General features: G+C 53.1%; 2 protein-coding genes across 4 annotated transcripts in view; one reads left to right on the forward strand and one right to left on the reverse strand.

The window, feature by feature from the left end:
• The window catches only part of creb5a (cAMP responsive element binding protein 5a), a 17,178-nt gene extending 4,676 nt beyond the window's left edge, over positions 1-12,502 (reverse strand). Inside the window, exons 1-7 of one of the 2 annotated variants that reach the window (XM_036515897.1) lie at positions 12,443-12,502; positions 7,727-7,798; positions 7,045-7,138; positions 6,648-6,748; positions 5,791-5,912; positions 3,147-3,255; positions 2,882-2,995 (exon numbers count right to left, since the gene is read on the reverse strand). In XM_036515897.1, coding sequence (XP_036371790.1) covers positions 2,882-2,995; positions 3,147-3,255; positions 5,791-5,912; positions 6,648-6,748; positions 7,045-7,138; positions 7,727-7,780 — 594 coding nt within the window. In that variant the 5' untranslated portion in view covers positions 7,781-7,798; positions 12,443-12,502. Of the gene's footprint in view, positions 1-2,881; positions 2,999-3,146; positions 3,256-5,790; positions 5,913-6,647; positions 6,749-7,044; positions 7,139-7,726; positions 7,799-12,442 lie in introns of both variants that reach the window. The other variant, XM_036515896.1, reaches the window with a different exon arrangement.
• A 4,984-nt stretch (positions 12,503-17,486) lies between these two features.
• The window catches only part of jazf1a (JAZF zinc finger 1a), a 10,741-nt gene continuing 8,227 nt past the window's right edge, over positions 17,487-20,000 (forward strand). The window contains exon 1 of one of the 2 annotated variants that reach the window (XM_036515761.1): positions 17,487-17,649. In XM_036515761.1, the coding sequence (XP_036371654.1) occupies positions 17,535-17,649 (115 nt within the window). In that variant the 5' untranslated portion in view covers positions 17,487-17,534. The remainder of the gene's footprint in view (positions 17,650-20,000) is intronic. The other variant, XM_036515762.1, reaches the window with a different exon arrangement.

The following is a 20,000-nucleotide window of genomic DNA, read 5'->3' on the forward strand; positions in this document are numbered from 1 at the left end:
GCACCCTGTAACACTCCTACAGCACCCTGTAACACTCCGGCAGCACTGTCTGTAACACTCCGGCAGCACTGTCTGTAACACTCCTACAGCACCCTGTAACACTCCGGCAGCACTGTCTGTAACACTCCGGCAGCACCCTGTAACACTCCGGCAGCACTGTCTGTAACACTCCGGCAGCACCCTGTAACACTCCGGCAGCACCCTGTAACACTCCGGCAGCACCCTGTAACACTCCGGCAGCACCCTGTAACACTCCGGCAGCACCCTGTAGCACTCCGGCAGCACCCTGTAACACTCCGGCAGCACCCTGTAACACTCCGGCAGCACCCTGTAACACTCCGGCAGCACCCTGTAACACTCCGGCAGCACCCTGTAACACTCCGGCAGCACCCTGTAGCACTCCGGCAGCACCCTGTAACACTCCGACAGCACTGTCTGTAACACTCCGGCAGCACCCTGTAACACTCCGACAGCACTGTCTGTAACACTCCGGCAGCACCCTGTAGCACTCCGACAGCACCCTGTAACACTCCGGCAGCACCCTGTAACACTCCGGCAGCACCCTGTAGCACTCCGGCAGCACCCTGTAACACTCCGACAGCACTGTCTGTAACACTCCGGCAGCACCCTGTAACACTCCGACAGCACTGTCTGTAACACTCCGGCAGCACCCTGTAACACTCCGGCAGCACCCTGTAACACTCCGGCAGCACCCTGTAACACTCCGACAGCACCCTGTAACACTCCGGCAGCACCCTGTAACACTCCGGCAGCACCCTGTAGCACTCCGGCAGCACCCTGTAACACTCCGACAGCACTGTCTGTAACACTCCGGCAGCACCCTGTAACACTCCGACAGCACTGTCTGTAACACTCCGGCAGCACCCTGTAGCACTCCGACAGCACCCTGTAACACTCCGGCAGCACCCTGTAACACTCCGGCAGCACCCTGTAGCACTCCGGCAGCACCCTGTAACACTCCGACAGCACTGTCTGTAACACTCCGGCAGCACCCTGTAACACTCCGACAGCACTGTCTGTAACACTCCGGCAGCACCCTGTAACACTCCGGCAGCACCCTGTAACACTCCGGCAGCACCCTGTAACACTCCGGCAGCACCCTGTAACACTCCGACAGCACCCTGTAACACTCCGACAGCACTGTCTGTAACACTCCGACAGCACCCTGTAACACTCCGGCAGCACTGTCTGTAACACTCCGACAGCACCCTGTAACACTCCGACAGCACTGTCTGTAACACTCCGACAGCACCCTGTAACACTCCGACAGCACTGTCTGTAACACTCCGACAGCACCCTGTAGCACTCCGGCAGCACCCTGTAACACTCCGGCAGCACCCTGTAACACTCCGACAGCACTGTCTGTAGCACTCCGACAGCACCCTGTAACACTCCGGCAGCACTGTCTGTAACACTCCGGCAGCACCCTGTCTGTTCTTCCACAGTGAGGAGGGTCAGAGGGATCATTTCTCATTCCACTGACTTTGCTTCAGCATATAAACATGACACAGGTTTGCTGACGTGAGTGTGGCCGTTTCTCACTGCCCTTCTGTGGCACAGTGACGGGACAGTCTTTATGCGCCACAGAGCAGCTCTCTCTCTCTGCTGCTTCACTGGCAGGACGAACACACGCAGGGCTGCCAGAATAATGAACAACATTAAATATTAAATAATATTAAATTCTCTCTCCCAGTGCAGGTCTCTCAGCTCAGCACTGCTCCAGGGAGGAATGGGGACACAGCTACACACTCTCACACACTCTCACACACTCTCACACACTCTCACACAAATGTGTTATATTGTTCAAATTTTAATACGAAGCAATAAAATGTTCCATTATAAGCTGCATACACGGAAAAGGCTTCATTTGAGAGATGATTTGTTAGCAGTTCCAGACTCTTTTATCTCATTTCCACAGCACCTCTTGCTGGGGGTGATGAGGCGCTCCTATGGGGACGTCTCCCCTCCCACAATTACAGCGCGCCAAAGATGATGTCACACACGCCACCCGTGCCAGGTCAACAGCAGTGGGAACACATGGCATTGCTCAAAACAGCACCTACTCCCACCCTCAGAGCCACTCCCACCCTCAGAGCCACTCCAACCCTCAGAGCCACTCCCACCCTCAGAGCCACTCCCACCCTCAGAGCCACTCCCACCCTCAGAGCCACTCCAACCCTCAGAGCCACTCCCACCCTCAGAGCCACTCCCACCCTCAGAGCCACTCCAACCCTCAGAGCCACTCCCACCCTCAGAGCCACTCCCACCCTCAGAGCCACTCCCACCCTCAGAGCCACTCCAACCCTCAGAGCCACTCCAACCCTCAGAGCCACTCCCACCCTCAGAGCCACTCCAACCCTCAGAGCCACTCCCACCCTCAGAGCCACTCCCACCCTCAGAGCCACTCCCACCCTCAGAGCCACTCCAACCCTCAGAGCCACTCCCACCCTCAGAGCCACTCCCACCCTCAGAGCCACTCCCACCCTCAGAGCCACTCCAACCCTCAGAGCCACTCCAACCCTCAGAGCCACTCCAACCCTCAGAGCCACTCCCACCCTCAGAGCCACTCCAACTCTAAGGAGCAGCAGTGTGTTGTAGCGGTAAGGAGCAGGGCAGCAGTGTGGTGTAGCGGTAAGGACAGGGCTCCTAACCCAAAGATTACCAGTTCTATTCCCTGCTGCTGAACATGTGGGCAGGGCACTTAACCCAGAATTGCCTCAGTAAATATCCAGCTGTATAAATGGATAACATGTATAAATTGTCACCTACGTAAGTTGCTCTGGACAAGAACATCTGCTATAAGAGAGAGAGAGACAGGGAGAGAGACTGAGACAGGTGTGATTACAGGCAGAGAGCTCACCTGCTTGGTGTCTGAGTGCACAGAGGACCCCTGGGGGGCAGAGCAGGAGCCGCTGAGGTGGGCGGGGCCCTGCAGACCCAGCATGCTGGAACCCATGGACAGGTGCCTCTCTACCTGCTGCAGAAAGAACCAATCAAAACCACAGCTAACACTGTCATTATACACAGCATTCAATCATACAGACAGGTGAGGGTGTGTGAGAAAGAGGTGAGGGTGTGTGAGACACAGGTGAGTGTGTGGGCTGTGACTCTCTCTCTCCGCTCACAGGTATCTGCAGCGCTGAGGACCCTGGCAGGGCGGGGTCAGGCAGAACACCGGGCATGGAGGCGGGCAGAGGCTGGTGCAGCAGGCAGGAGAGGGAGCCAGGGAGAGGCCTGCAGAGAGAGAGAGAGAGAGAGAGACAGAGGGCGGGAGAGAGAGACAGAGAGAGAAAGAGGGAGGGAGGGGGAGAGAGAAAGAGGGAGAGAGGGAGAGAGAAAGGGAGAGAGAGAGAAAGAGGGAGAGAGGGAGAGAGAAAGGGAGAGAGAGAGAAAGAGAGAGAGAGGGGGAGAGAGGGAGAGGGTGAGAGAGAAAGGGAGAGAGAGAGAGAGAGAGGGAGAGAGAGGGAGAGGGTGAGATGGGGAGAGGCACGGCTGTACCCCCCCTCTGTATGATCTTCAGTGATGATGTAATGCCCCCACCCTGCGCTGATGAGGTCATCACCAGCCCTTCAGAGGAGCTGAAACACCCCTGGGCTCGGACCCAGTGCTCGGCGGGCGGCCAGCGCCATTGCCACGGCAACGAGGGGAAACAGAGGCGTAACAGCTCGCAGCTGGAGGCTCTTCCAGCACCCGCCTGTAACCAGCAGGAGAGGGCGCCGCAGGGCCAGAGCCGCAGGGCCAGAGCCGCAGGGCCAGAGCGGCAGGGCCAGAGCGGCAGGGCCAGGGCGGCAGGGCCAGGGCGGCAGGGCCAGAGCCGCAGGGCCAGAGCGGCAGGGCCAGGGCGGCAGGGCCAGGGCGGCAGGGCCAGGGCGGCAGGGCCAGAGCGGCAGGGCCAGGGCGGCAGGGCCAGGGCGGCAGGGCCAGGGCGGCAGGGCCAGGGCGGCAGGGCTAGGGCGGCAGGAGAGCGGCAGGGCCAGGGCGCGGGGTGGTTCGGGGGTCGAGGTTCATGTGGGTCTTGGGGTGTTTGGACACTCTTGGGTTTTGGGGTGCACTTGAGTACCTGAATGTGCTGGAGTATCGGGGATGTTTCTGTATGTAGGCTGGTTACCTGGGATACCTGTGTTTTGGGTATGACATCATCTTTCACCATTAGTCCGTTATTACTCTTCCTCTCTCTGCCCTGAACACCACCACCTCCTTCTCTCTCCCTCTCCTTCTCTCTCTCTCTCTCTCTCTCCCCCTCTCTTTCTCTCCCCTTCTCTCTCTCTCTCTCTCCCTCCCTTCTCTGTGTGCAGGGTTGTGTGTTCAGGCAGACATGACAAATTGTTGCTGGAATGAAGGACCAGAGAGAGTTTGGGCGTTCCTCCCCTGAGTACAATCCCACTAACACACACTGTTACACTCACGCTAGCAAACACACGGTCACGCACACTCAAACACACACTCTTACACTCACGCTAACAAACACACTCGAACAAACACACACACATAACTGCACACCCACACGGCCAGTCTGTGCTACCCGCTGTGATCAGGGGAGGAAAGAAACACAACCACTGCCCCTCCCCTGTTAGGGGGGAAAGCATTGCAGTCACATGACCGCCTCTCTCAGTGATCTGTCTGTAATACCTGCAGGTGGTACAGACTGGAAACCGGAAGCACTGCGTGACTGCAGGTGACTGCAGGTGAGTGCAGGTGACTGCAGGTGACTCCTTCACCATTATCTTTATCATTTTCTCAGTGTTGCCGGACGTGTACTTAGGGCTGTTATTCTAAGTTCATTTAGTGTCTATTTTATGTCATTATTTTAAGTTAGTTATCATGCAGAGTTAGATTCCCAGGTGAAATCAGGCACATTGAGGGCAGCTCAGTAGGTCCTCAGTACAGCCTGACTCAGGTTCTGCCTGAATGAGCGGAATAACAGATCCAATCATGTGATCAGCAGCTAACGCAGGACAAAGGGACCACCGGACCAGTGCGGCCTGCCTCACGCCTGCCTCAGCATACCCTCACACCTGCCTCAGACCTGCCTCAGACCTGCCTCAGACCTGCCCCACGCCTGCCTCACGCCTGCTCCACACCTGCCTCACGCCTGCCCCACGCCTGCCCCACGCCTGCCCCACGCCTGCCCCACGCCTGCCTCACGCCTGCCCCACGCCTGCCCCACGCCTGCCTCACGCCTGCTCCACACCTGCCTCACGCCTGCCCCACGCCTGCTCCACGCCTGCCCCACGCCTGCCCCACGCCTGCCCCACGCCTGCCTCAGCACACCCTCACACCTGCCTCACGCCTGCCTCACGCCTGCCCCACGCCTGCCTCAGCACACCCTCACACCTGCCTCAGCACACCCTCACACCTGCCCCACACCTGCCCCACACCTGCCTCACGCCTGCCTCAGCACACCCTCACACCTGCCTCAGCACACCCTCACGCCTGCCCCACGCCTGCCCCACGCCTGCCTCCCCAGCGCAGTCTGGATGTTTCCGCGGGGTTTCGGATCAGTGAGGATAAAGGCAGTGTTTTCCTGCACTATCGTCCAAAACTAACACAGTGAGGTGAGCCTCAGCCAGTGACACACAGTGACTCACCCAGCTTTACCGAAGCAGTGTCTGCATGAATTACCCGACACACTGACACTCTGACACACTGCAACTCTGCCTCTACAGCAACCCACTGACACACTGCAGCTCTGCCTCTACAATAATCTTCCTACACACTACAGCACACCCTATCTGCCGATTGGTGGAGGGGGCCTGAATGATGACTCACCCTATCTGCCGATTGGTGGAGGGGGCCTGGGTGATGACAGAGCTGGACTGGGGGGAGGGCAATGGCTGCTGGATGGCGATGCTGGAGCCGGGGTTGGTCAGGCGGTCCTGGCAGGACAGGTTCTGCAACAGGCAGACAGACATCAGGGCAGCTCTGCACGTTAACCTGTGTGGAATTACGCCTCAGATGCAACAGCATGACCTGCCTTTCCCACCAATGAGGCATAGCTGCAGGTGTTGAGTGGGGTTAAGTACCAGGCAGGTGTGGGCAGACGGGTGCGGGCTCAGAGGGGCAGACGGGTGTGGGCTCAGAGGGGCAGACGGGTGTGGGCTCAGAGGGGCAGACGGGTGTGGGCTCAGAGGGGCAGACGGGTGTGGGCAGATGGGTGTGGGCTCAGAGGGGCAGACGGGTGTGGGCTCAGAGGGGCAGACGGGTGTGGGCTCAGAGGGGCAGACGGGTGTGGGCAGACGGGTGTGGGCTCAGAGGGGCAGACGGGTGTGGGCTCAGAGGGGCAGACGGGTGTGGGCAGATGGGTGTGGGCTCAGAGGGGCAGACGGGTGTGGGCTCAGAGGGGCAGACGGGTGTGGGCAGACGGGTGCGGGCTCAGAGGGGCAGACGGGTGTGGGCTCAGAGGGGCAGATGGGTGTGGGCTCAGAGGGGCAGACGGGTGTGGGCTCAGAGGGGCAGACGGGTGTGGGCAGACGGGTGCGGGCTCAGAGGGGCAGACGGGTGTGGGCTCAGAGGGGCAGATGGGTGTGGGCTCAGAGGGGCAGACGGGTGTGGGCTCAGAGGGGCAGACGGGTGTGGGCTCAGAGGGGCAGACGGGTGTGGGCAGACAGGCGCAACGTCTCCCTCACCTGCTTGCTGTCCTCCTCCGCATGCTCGATGGAGTCGAGTTCGCTGAACAGCCCCACCTCCTCACAGTTCTTCAGGAAGCGCGTCGGCGTGGGAGTCTGGTCTGGGACCATAGAGAGAGGGAGATGTCACACACACACTCACACACTCACTCACTCACACTCACACTCACACACACACAAACTCACACACACACACACACACTCACACACACACACACACACACACACACAAACTCACACACACACACACACACTCACACACACACACACACACACACACACACACACACACACACACACACACACACACACTCACTCACACACTCACTCACACACACTCACTCACACTCACACACACACACACACTCACACACACACACACAGGGCTCTTCCGCACCTGCCAGCAGGCTGTCGGGTTTCACGCAGGGGAATTTGAGGGTCATCTCATGCTTGTGCCGGTGGATCATCAGGTGATCTTCTGTAGGGAAGCGCTGCCGGACACAGAGGGGCGGAGTCAGCAGTCTGAGCATGCTCAGTGGATTTGGGGTGGAGCAGGAAGCAGAGAACTGTAAAAGATCAGCTGTTTTTTTTTTTTATTAAATTCAACTGCATTTGATTCAATAAACACCACTTTTCAAATTATTTATTGTGGAAATCATCTTTAATTCCAGAAAAACTGGAAAAAATAGAAAAAAATCTGTGAAATACCTTTAGTTTTATTTTTCTAATTGCATAAGCACATCTCCAACAATACACCTTCACCGAGGACATCACTGCCGCTGTCAGTGCCTCAGTGAAAAACAGCATGACGGAATAACCGGGGCTGGAGAATACTGCTGTGCTGTGATATTACAACAGAGTCTTCCTAACGTGTCACTGTTGCAAATATTCAGCATGTTCCTCATACTGAAGCACTAATGATGTCCGTGGTGGATGGGCCTTCTACTGTGAAAACAGACTCTGTGCTGTTAATATTTAATAAGTAGGTTTGTGTCAGGAAAGCCCACAAAAATCCATCTTTCCTTGGACATGTTGCATTTGAAAACAGCCATTAAGCTGATGTTGTCACCTGTACTCACCTGTAAGCAGTCCGGAGCGCTGCAGGCGTACGGCCGGTCCTGCTCCACACTCATCCCCGCCTCCGCGTTCAGCTGCAGGGGGAGCAGAAAAAGCATCACACACAGCCATGCACCTAACCCCGCCCACCACACAAGCCCCGCCTCACTGCTTAAGCCCCGCCAAAGGTCTCAGCTGTAGGACAGAATCGCCAGAAGTGTGTTTACTTAAAAACTACACAGAATCAGAGCATACTGCAGAAAAGGGAGCCTGGTCTCACACCCCTGATGTGAGTCAGCACACTGCACTGTGTCACATGCTACACTGTCACAGAGCTGTCTCAAACAGAGTGGCTCTCTCTTACACTGTAATTAAACAGGTCTTCTCTACCTTCTTCCTTCCTCATAATATTCTCACCCTCCTAATCCTGAGAAAGTTTCAAAAAGAGCTTCTGCCATGTGGCTTTTAACACGGTGTACAAATTTCTTGAACCGTTAGAATAAAACTGTTTTCAGATTTCCCTTGCCAGGCTTAAACCTGAGTTGTAGCGGAGAACTCCAAAGTTAGTTAACACTCAGGATCTCTGTTTGAACCAACAATAAATAAGTCAGAACGTTTTGCTATCACATGCTGCATGGCGCATGCTGCATCAGCAAAGCGGAGGTGAGCTAATTGATGGTCCAGGTAAAGCTGCTCTGACTTTTTAGCACAGTTCTCCTCTCTCCCCTCACCTGGGAGGCTATGATTACATCAGTAAGAATCTGTAAACATAGCCTGGTAGCTTTTTATGTAGCAGTGCCCCAGTGGATCTGTCTCCCTCTGTGGTCTGTAATCTCTCCCTGACATCACTTCCTGTGTAACTCTGTGCAGAGTGATGCTGTCTCTGCAATTCCCTGTAGACTGCTCTCTCTCCCCCTCTCCCTCTCCCTCTCTCTCTCTCTCTCCCTGCAACTGTGCAGAGAGGTCAGGCTTTCAGGTGGAAGGACCCAGGAGCACAACGGGACAACAAACCAGGTGTTTATTTGATGACAATCCAAAACTGTAGTAACAAAACGGTTCAAGTCAAAACCAGAAAATCCACAGGCAGTAAATCCAAAAAAACAAGGCAAGTTCAAAATCCAAAGAACAGGCAGAACGTCAAAACCCAGAGCAAGCAAAAGACAAAACAGGTGGGGAAAAACAGACTGATTCAGTGAGACAAACAGAGCAGATAGAGGGGTGTATATACACAGGCTGGTGATGAGATAACAGGGAACAGGTGTGCAGGATGGGCTTCAGGTGGTGGGCGTGGCAGCAGGGCGGATAGGCGGGATGGGAGGTGGGGTGATGGGCGGGATGGGAGGTGGGGCGATGGGCTTCAGGTGGTGGGCGTGGCAGCAGGGCGGATAGGCGGGATGGGAGGTGGGGTGATGGGCTTCAGGTGGTGGGCGTGGCAGCAGGGCAGACGGGCGGGATGGGAGGTGGGGCGATGGGCTTCAGGTGGTGGGCGTGGCAGCAGGGCGGATAGGTGGGATGGGAGGCGGGGCGATGGGCTTCAGGTGGTGGGCGTGGCAGCAGGGCAGACGGGCGGGATGGGAGGTGGGGCGATGGGCTTCAGGTGGTGGGCGTGGCAGCAGGGCAGACAGGCGGGATGGGAGGTGGGGTGATGGGCTTCAGGTGGTGGGCGTGGCAGCAGGGCAGACAGGCGGGATGGGAGGTGGGGCGATGGGCTTCAGGTGGTGGGCGTGGCAGCAGGGCAGACAGGCGGGATGGGAGGTGGGGCGATGGGCTTCAGGTGGTGGGCGTGGCAGCAGGGCAGACAGGCGGGATGGGAGGTGGGGCGATGGGCTTCAGGTGGTGGGCGTGGCAGCAGGGCAGACAGGCGGGATGGGAGGTGGGGCGATGGGCTTCAGGTGGTGGGCGTGGCAGCAGGGCGGATAGGCGGGATGGGAGGTGGGGCGATGGGCTTCAGGTGGTGGGCGTGGCAGCAGGGCGGATAGGCGGGATGGGAGGTGGGGCGATGGGCTTCAGGTGGTGGGCGTGGCAGCAGGGCGGATAGGCGGGAAGGGAGGTGGGGCGATGGGCTTCAGGTGGTGGGCGTGGCAGCAGGGCAGACGGGCGGGATGGGAGGTGGGGCGATGGGCTTCAGGTGGTGGGCGTGGCAGCAGGGCAGATAGGCGGGAAGGGAGGTGGGGCGATGGGCTTCAGGTGGTGGGCGTGGCAGCAGGGCGGATAGGCGGGAAGGGAGGTGGGGCGATGGGCTTCAGGTGGTGGGCGTGGCAGCAGGGCGGATAGGCGGGATGGGAGGTGGGGCGATGGGCTTCAGGTGGTGGGCGTGGCAGCAGGGCAGACGGGCGGGGTGGGAGGTGGGGCGATGGGCTTCAGGTGGTGGGCGTGGCAGCAGGGCGGATAGGCGGGAAGGGAGGTGGGGCGATGGGCTTCAGGTGGTGGGCGTGGCAGCAGGGCAGACGGGCGGGATGGGAGGTGGGGCGATGGGCTTCAGGTGGTGGGCGTGGCAGCAGGGCGGATAGGCGGGATGGGAGGTGGGGCGATGGGCTTCAGGTGGTGGGCGTGGCAGCAGGGCAGACGGGCGGGGTGGGAGGTGGGGCGATGGGCTTCAGGTGGTGGGCGTGGCAGCAGGGCAGACAGGCGGGATGGGAGGCGGGGCGATGGGCTTCAGGTGGTGGGCGTGGCAGCAGGGCAGACGGGCGGGATGGGAGGTGGGGCGATGGGCTTCAGGTGGTGGGCGTGGCAGCAGGGTAGATAGGCGGGATGGGAGGTGGGGCGATGGGCTTCAGGTGGTGGGCGTGGCAGCAGGGCAGACGGGCGGGGTGGGAGGCGGGGCGATCAGCTGAAAACAAAACAGAAGCACATGGACACACCCACACCGACAGACAGGCAGACAGAAACATTACAAGCAGGAACATACACATTCATACAGCTGCATGTTGAGGTATGTCTGGGTATTGATATGTGTTGGGGTACCTCAGGGTGCAACGAAAGAGGCCTCCTGGAGAATCAAAGCGGTAGCTTCTGGGTTCAGAGCCCTGCTACACCACATTGCTGCAGAGAGGCAGTTATGTTTGTACTGGGAGCAGTATGGGTATTATGGATAGCTAATGTTTATTCTTCTAAAAAGCAGGGGTTTTCACATACATCAGGCCTGTCTTATAGCACTCACTGAGTCCAACTCTTGCAACAGTAGCCTAACAGTCCCTGTGTTATGTGGTCAGATCAGTCTCTGGGTGTGATCAACGTCATCGTAAGCAGGCAATGAGGAGCGGAAGAAAGCGCCACACGAGCCTCTCCGACCGCCCCGTTTCCCTGCGGAGCTTCGCGCAGCGACCCCCAGCGACGGAAACCTGCGCTACACCGAGACGCGTTTTTTCTGACGACGAAATCATTTGTACCGATTCTGTTTACTGTAAGATTATGAGGAATAGTTCAATTGATAAAACTGTATTATTATTATTATTCATTCTAAAATAACAGTATGATAAAGATTATTTTAATAACGGTAACAACAACAATAACAGTGTTCTACTGGAATGAAATTAAACCTTTGTTCAAACAATAATTGTTTTTAAAAATACATAGGCCTACACAAGGGCGTCGGTCCAGCTGCATTTCGTGAAAGCATTTTCTGCCAGCAAATGGAAATGAAACTTTCATTAAAGCTGTTTTACTTACTATGTAAAAGTCAGAAAAATATACAAACAGAACCGTACTGGTTAAACAGCAATAGAAATGTATTTGTTCCAGCTTTGACTCCATATTAAAGAACTGCTTTCAGTCCATGCGCTGGTAACCGCGAAGTGCTGCGTCAGCACGTCGGCCTGCGACCTTCAGTAACTCCGGCATTTAATCAAATCCTCCGAGAAGCAGAATGACGTCATGCTCAAATGTGTCACTTTTTCACAGTAAAACTGCACTTGCACAACTGCCCCAACATCACGAAGTTCCCCGTGGCCATGCAACACGCGACATATGCACCTATACACCGATCAAAACTCACTTACACCATGTTTTAGCAGGAGAACGAGCAGAAACGGAGTTAGGGATATGCACAGGCGCTGTTCTTCGGCACAGGACATAATGCGATAGTAGGGACCATGTCAACTGATTTAAGTTTGAGATGCCGCCGTGACTCCAGGAATGACTCTGAAGGCACCATCCCTCTTACCGTCTCGGCGCGTGCAGACGAGCCCCGGGAAGTGTCTGCGCATCCGGGACGGTCCCGAGTCACCGGCGCGCAGTTACCCGCGCATAACCCACGGCGTTTCTCTTTCTGGCCGAAGGGTAGAGAAGTCAGGACAACTTTAGTGTCTGACCCCACTCTGTCCCTAAAAGACACTCACGCGCTCAAACACCGCAGCATTCAACAGCTGTGTGCACGTCAATCAGCCCTCCAGAGACGTCATACTCAATTCATCATCAACTAAAACAGAAAAAGAGAAAACAACGAAAACAAAGAAAAAAATAGCCATAACGTTATTACCGTTAACCTGAGCCGCTCTCAGAGGGGACCTGACAACAACCACCGCAAGCCGCTGCCGACGCGTGCGGTCACGCACCCCAAATAGATGCTTTTCTGCTCGGGAACATTTCGCTGCGCTGTACGACAGCACAGAGATGTACTGTCCCAACAGTGCACACAAAATCAAAGTATTAGCAAAAAGATCCTTAACATCCAACGACTTCAAGGCTCGGTTTTGCCTTTGAAGTGTTTCTGCTTCTGGCGGACAATCTGAACAACTTACCAAACAAGTGTAGAGAAGACGAGGCGCTCTTGGAGGAACCACGTTGGACTGAGAGAGGATTACAATACGATCTATTTAGAGAAGCATTACATCACCCCACGGTGACGTCACGTGGGATTCCTGAACTTCTAAATCATTGCGGTCCGCTAGGAGGCGGGGTTAGCGCCCCGACGCTCCAGGACGGGCCGGCGGAGCGTACGGTGGGTGTGACCGGCCCCATGCGGGTCAGGCGGGGCGGGGAGAGCCGATCAGGGCCGGTCACTGACAGCAGGTCGGAGACAGAGCCCAGAACACACTGTCCGGCCACGTCTGCTGTAGCCAAACGTACATTTTACCGTGTTTCTCTGAGTTCCGATTGCACAATATAAGTAATGCTACTTGTTTCCAATCCCCGCTTTTGGTGAACAAAGTGAAATGAAACAGTCAGGAAGTTTTGCTTCAGAAACCTGGGGGATCGAATCTCAGGAAATGACCGTTGGCCAGACCATAATAAACACGTCGGCGGCAGATCCCCGCTCTCGGTGAGGAGAGAGAACGGAGAGGAGCCGTGAATAATGGAATCGGTCAGTGTAAATAAATAATGTAGCGCTTACGGCGGCTGCGAGCGCCGGCTCTGAGAGATGCAGTTACTCACGCTGTGCAGAGTTATTTATTCTACCGGTAACGCGATGCAGGACCAGCGGACCCGAGGGGGCAGAGTCTGAATTCCGTCAGCCTGAGATACTTTACAGCTCCGCCTTTCAGCACCGCCTGGAACGCCTCACTCATTTATATACCTAACTACAGTTTTTTTCGACTGCAAACATGCATTGGTCAAAACTAAAGTCACATTGTCAAAACTCTTCACACAGTCAGCGAAACAGAAGTCTATGTGGACCAAATTGTGAATCATTTTTCATTGCTTTCACAATGAAGCTTTCAATGACCACATTGTCCAAAGTCCATAAACTCTTTTCTCATTCATACTCCACCACCTGCAAAACATTATATATTTGCAGCACATTTTTCAAATGCTAACACACTGTTTTCAAAACTATTAAAAACACATTCAAAACAGAATGATGGCAATTTTTTTTGCATTTCTGCAGTAACCATATTCATATATATACAAAATCTTAGCAGAATATTTACAATAAAATGAAATAATAATCATTCCAAACACAGCTGATTGCAATTTCAGCTGAAAGCCTACCCAGGTGCCCTGTTTTTAGTCTTGTTACCAAACAGACAAAAGGGGACGGCTTCGGAATGATTTTGTTTGGAAACATGGATCGAGGAAGACAGGTTGGTGGGGACAGAAGAGTGGCAGGGAGAGGGAGAATGCGTGGGGGACAAAGGAGAGGAAGACCAAGAGAGGTGGTCTCCGATGAGATAAGGGCCATAATTATTGATCATGTTGTAAACCATGGTCTCTCTTTGAGAGAGGCTGGTTCAAGGGTGCAACCAAATCTGCAGCGTTCAACAGTTGCATCAATAGTACGAATTTTCCGGCAAAACAACCAGTGAGATGGGCATCCTTCAATGATAATTGAACTCCATATCACAGTAAAATACAGTATGTTTACATTTTTACATGTACTGACATTCTGAAATATATTGATTGTTTTGTGTTTTACAGTAGGATCCACAGGTGACCTCTCATAGGAGGGAGGGGCAGAATATTTTCAGATGTTTTTCAGGAAATTGCCATTGTTGACATGGTAATTGGCAGCAATGCAATGAAACTGTGGGAAATTCGGGACAGAGTGCTGGCAGACAGTATCGCTTTTGGGAATGTGAATACGGTCAGCACAACAACAATTGCCAGAGTGCTAGAGAAACATAAAATAAGGATGAAGCAGTTGTACACTGTACCCTGTGAGAGAAACGTGAACATGTGAAAGAACTCCAGCATCAATATGTCCAGGTAAGATGACTCTTCAATAACCAAACAGGGTACATACACAGCTATGCATAATGTAAAGTACTGTAAAACTGTGGATTTACTGTATTTTAGAGAGTAATGGAGATGGAAGCCAGGCAAACTGCACATACATTCATCTTTGTGGATGAAGCTGGATTCAACCTGGCAAAAACACACTGCAGGGGAAGAAATGTGATTGGACAGACAGCAACCGTGGATGTCCCAGGCCAGAGAAAAGCTAACATCACAATGTGTGCAGCACTCTCCAATGATGGTTTGCTGTTACACAAACCACTCATTGGCCACTACGATACAGAGAGGCTCATTTCTTTCCTGGATGACCTGCATAATCAACTTGTGCCAGCGGAGGAGAGAAGTCGAGGGCCAAGAAACTCCCCTCCCTCCGTTGTTGTGTGGGATAATGTAACATTCCACCACTCTGCTGCAGTCACAGACTGGTTTGCTGCACAAAGATACAAGATACAAGATACATGTTGGTAATGCAGACTGTATGAAGAGTTTTGAAAAGGTGGTTTCAGTATTGACCGATGCTTGTTAGCAATTTAAAAAACTGTAATATGTATTTATGTGTGAGAGAGACTAAATCTGTTTGTGTGTGTGTGAGCGTGAGTGAGTGTGTGTGTGTGTGTGTGTGCGTGCATGTGAGCGTGAGTGAGTGTGTGTGTGTGTGTGTGCGTGCATGTGAGCGTGAGCGTGTGTGTGTGTGAGCGTGTGTGTGTGTGAGTGTGTGTGTGTGCGTGCATGTGAGTGTGTGTGTGTGTGTGTGTGTGTGCATGTGAGCGTGAGTGAGTGTGTGTGCGTGCATGTGAGCGTGTGTGTGTGTGTGTGTGTGTGTGTGTGTGGATGAGTGTGGAGATACGGAGCATCTCCAGTGTGTTGTAAAAATCCCAGCAATGCAGCAAAGCCCACACTGAGCCACTGTGTAAAGTATGAATTATGGCAGTAAAAGTGACGTAGCGGCTCTCTGACTGTCTGTCACAGGAATTTACGGTGGCAGAACTGACCTGCTGACCTGTGTGTGACATCACAGCGGTCCAGCATTAACTCTCCCCTTAATCAAGCGTGAAACCTGCTGCCATAAAGCTGTAACAGAGAGCGGGCGGCCGGAGCCCAGCCGTCTGCCGCAGTCAGAGAAAACGGTGTAATTACACAAACACACAGGGATGGACTGCAGCTGCCTTCACCAAGGAAATAAACACAGGAACGGCATTTAATACAAAATGTTCTCTCTCCACCCCTGTCCGTCCGTCTGTCCGTCCATCGTTTTCATGCACAACAGTGGGGAGAGACTCGTTCCCTAACAGCAGCAGTCCCAAACTACCACATAATGCGCAAATCATCAGCTCAACGGATGTCCTACTGCACAGAGCCCCCAAACATACTAAGCTGAAACAAATACTTTCAACAACAGCATGCAGCTCCCTGTAGCCTCATGTGGGCCTGCATGCTGTGAGTGTTGATTGAACCATTTTGCATTAAAGGATCTGAACAGTGAGAATATGGACAAATTAATATGGGAGTGATACCATTGTAATCCATTCTGGCCAACAGGATTTACTAGACTGAGTCTGTGGCTATTACAGAGATGTGTGTATGCTGTTATGCAAAAATGTGCTTTATACAGAATTTGAATGTTGTGTAAAAGCAATCAGAAATGATATAAAGGTTTGGGAAAACATGTTACTGTTGAGGGGTTTGCACTCACTGTTTTGAGAATATAAGCTTGTAGTTTCATGAAATTATTTGAGTGGGGGAAATTTATTTTTATGCTTGACCCAAGAGTATGTTTCCATTGTTTTGAAAGCATTCTATGCTTCTGGTTAATATATTTGCAGATTTTAACATTTTATTTGCTGTTTGTCAAATTGTGACAGATTTTTTGTCTTGTGTCTAGCATCATAGTTTATAGAAATGTTTCTGAGCAGATGAGAGGAAGACTGCAACATTTCTCACAGCCCTGAGGTTCTGTACCAGGGCTCTGCAGTGCACACTGCCCCCTAGTGGTCACACTGTGGAAGCATACACACAGAGGATGCACGTGCAGATACAGCACACGGGCTCACACACACAAACCCCCGTTTACATTCAGCACTGGCCTGATACACTGAGTCTGTCCCTGTCTGGCTGCTCGGTCTCGCTCCATTCTTCACTGACATCAACACCAATATTTGAGGCCTGATATTTTATATGAGTTTGATATAAATGTGCTTCTGTAAGGTACAGTAGGCGGCATGTAGGATTCTGATTTCAACTGTGAAGAAATGTGTTCAGGAGGCAGGTGTTTTCAGATATGACCCTCCCCAGTCAGTCCAGGTAGTTGTGTAATGGAGCAATTACTACAGTGCTATCGATTTGCCAGACCCTGTTGAAAATTAAATGTAGTGCAATATATTCACGTAAAATATATGATAAGATACAAGGAAGTCAGACCCCGTCACCTGTCTTTTTTTCAACAAATATAAAAACGTGTACAATGGATAGATATAAATGCCAAAATGAAACAAGTATTTTCAGTTTTTCGACACCACAAAACTCCGTGTACCCTCATATAAGTTATGTTTGATTGCTGGTTGCAATAAAGGATCTGAACATCGAGCATATGGATAAATGAGTATGGGATTGATATCGTTCTAATCCATTCTGGTTATCAGGATTTACCAGACTGATTTTAGTGTCTGTTGCAGTGCGTTCACTGTTTTGAGCTTGTTTTGAAAAGTGCTGGGGACAACGACGGGTTCAACTAACTAAAGGCTTTCAAAAAGTGGTGGGGACGAAATGGGCCACGACAAAAAGTGGTGGGGACATGTCCCCAGCGTAAATGACGCCTATGGATGTAGACAGCGTTTCGCGAAATGCGTTTCAGCAGAAAAACAGCTCGGAAAGGCGCTTCTTTGGACTGTATATTGCAAACCTAACAGTCACATGAATATATGAATATAATGCGAAAGGGTCCTATGCAAGTTTGGGGGTGAGGGGTTTCGGCCAGCAACAGGTAAGCGTGACGTCACGGCAGTCGTGGCCGTGTCGTGGTCCCTCCTCCGACAGATGCCCCATCTCCACCCCCTCTCCGCCCCCTCCCCCGCGCCGCTGCTCCAGCTGCTGCCGCCGCTGTCTGCGCCGTGCCCCGCTCCTTCCTCCCCCGCTTTCGGCCGCATTCAATGTAACACCATGACAGGCATCGCCGCTGCCTCCTTCTTCTCCAACTGCTGCAGGTTCGGCGGCTGCGGGCTGCAGTTCGAGTCCCTGGCGGAGCTGATCGTGCACATCGAGGACAATCACATCGGTGAGTAGCTCCGCTCGCTGCGGGCGCGGAGAGACGCCCGGGCGGCCATTCCTGCCCGCGTCCTGACAGCACTGTTGCTAGGTGTGGTGCTGATGGGCTTTAGCGGCTCCGAGGCGCCGTTTACCCCTCATGCATTCCAGTTTGGGTTAGTTTTTTACTCGTTCGATGTAACAAAGGCGCCGCTGAAGGAGAGCAGGCGGCCGCAGCGACTCGCAGACGTGCGGAACACGGCAGCGCGCAGCGTTAGGCCCCGAATGCGCCGCTGGCGGTCTGACACCCGACACAAACCAGACACACGGCCGGCGAGGGGTCCTGCGGAACCGTGCTCACATCCTGCCTCATTTTAAACAAACACTGAAATGCGCGTAGCCAGCAGGCTGATCAGCAAGTTGGATACCATGAAACATTTGTATTATTGCGAGCAAAGTTAGGCAGTGGGCAGGATCGCTGCTCCTGCGGAGACTGGAGTCAAGTTGCAGAAATATTCCGCTAATGTAAACGAAAGGGCTCAGGGCGGCACGCCTCGGGTAGTAATGCCTTTATCGTGCTTCAGCAAGACAGATCGGTGTGATCGCGGGCATATGGTAACATGTTAAATTTCTCTCGCACTGGGACTGTGACTGTCACGATAGTTAGCCTGGTTAGCTTGCGAGCTACCTGCATTCCCTCCGGAAACTGTCATGTTAGCGAGCTAGCTAACGGTGTCGAAACACTACAGCAGCTAGATTTGGAAAGCTGAAGCTGTAGCAGCACTTGTTGCAGGTTTTGCATCCTGAATGCACAGCAGCGAAGTGATCATTCATGTCGCAGATTATTGGCAGTTAGCAGTAGCAGGACTTTGCGTTAATATGTTCGCTAAGGTAACTTTCGTAGACGGTGCTTTTATAGGTTGGCTCTCCTGTTCGCGAACACTGTGTGCGATTATAAAGATATAAACCATTCGCAGACGTAGGCTATTAAGTGCGACTGAATAATAATACCAAGGAGAATTATTGTTGTCATCCACGGCATTAAACATATCACATATAACACGCTTAGTGCGGCAGCGCACTGTTCGGGCGGTCCGGGGACTGCCTTCCAGCCACCGCAGCCAATGCGTTATTAGTGTAAGTGCCGTGTTAACGCGTATCACTGACCTCTGTTTCATATGCACACACATATGAGCCTGAACTCTTGAGTGATTGAGGTGGAAAGAGAATCTCTCCCTAAAACAAAGTCACAAGACAAATTACAGAAAATCAATGCATTCGTTCTCTGAGAACGTTTTCTGTTTATTTTCAGCCTTTGAGTTTGGAATATTTGTTCAATATTATATTCATTCATACTTTTTAATATATTGCAGGTATAGAATGGGTGGGACACCTGAATGTGACTGATCTCATTATCCTTATGATTACATCATCATTATTAAGCAGATGCTGGTATCCAGGGTGAGTGAGAGTTATTTGCCCTGTATGTTAGCTAGTGTGGTACCTGGTGTCAGTTGTTTTGTGTGTAAGTGACGTCTGTGTGTCACACACATGGTGCGGGTGTGAAAGCGTGAGGTGTGCTGTGTTTTTGCCACCCTCTAGCGTCCTGACGGCCGTACCCTGTTTCTCTAAGTTAAAGGCGTCTCTTTATGATCCTCTGTGGGGTGAAGGGAAAGTGGCTGAAAACAGAAGCGTGGGACATAAGCCGGTGTCCGGGCCAATCAGATAGGTTCCCTGAGGTTAAATGAAGAATGAAACCTCTGGGAGGGTGTTTGATTGGCTGTATGAAGCACACAGCAGCCCACACACAGAATGTGCATTGAGCTGTACTTAAAGGCAGACCGTGAGATTAGTTATCAGCTGAACAGTTTTTCAGAGAAGGATCTCAGGTGCTCGTTTAATGTCATTTCCTGTGAAACGCATCTTCATAAAAAGTGTTTGGTCATTGAAATGGGAGGAGGGGCACCCAGCTGGTGACTGACGACAGCCATGATCCCCCCCCCATCAGCTGTGTCGGGGTGGGCTCATTCAGCCAATCAGAGCAGGGCTGTGAGTGACGTGAGCTCAGCTGGGTGATCAGCACACATAGTGATACTGAGGTCAGAGGTCACATCCTGACTGAAGCATCCTCTCCCCTGGGGTGGAGTGCAGACAGGCCCTGATGTCTCTGCGCTCTGTGATTGGGTCTGTGCTGTGAGGGCGGAGTTTATGAAGTGCATTGGGATGTGTGTAGGTGATGAGACACGATGGTGTGCCCAGGCATGGAGGGAGGGGGGGCACCACTGAGCCGGTCTCCATGGTGACCAGCTGTCGCTGTGGGGGAGGGTGCCGTTCATTGGCTGTGGGAGCGTACACCTGCTGCCTTTTACACAAAAGGTCACA

Source organism: Megalops cyprinoides, chromosome 21 (assembly GCF_013368585.1).
Source record: "Megalops cyprinoides isolate fMegCyp1 chromosome 21, fMegCyp1.pri, whole genome shotgun sequence".
Classification (NCBI taxonomy): domain Eukaryota; kingdom Metazoa; phylum Chordata; class Actinopteri; order Elopiformes; family Megalopidae; genus Megalops; species Megalops cyprinoides.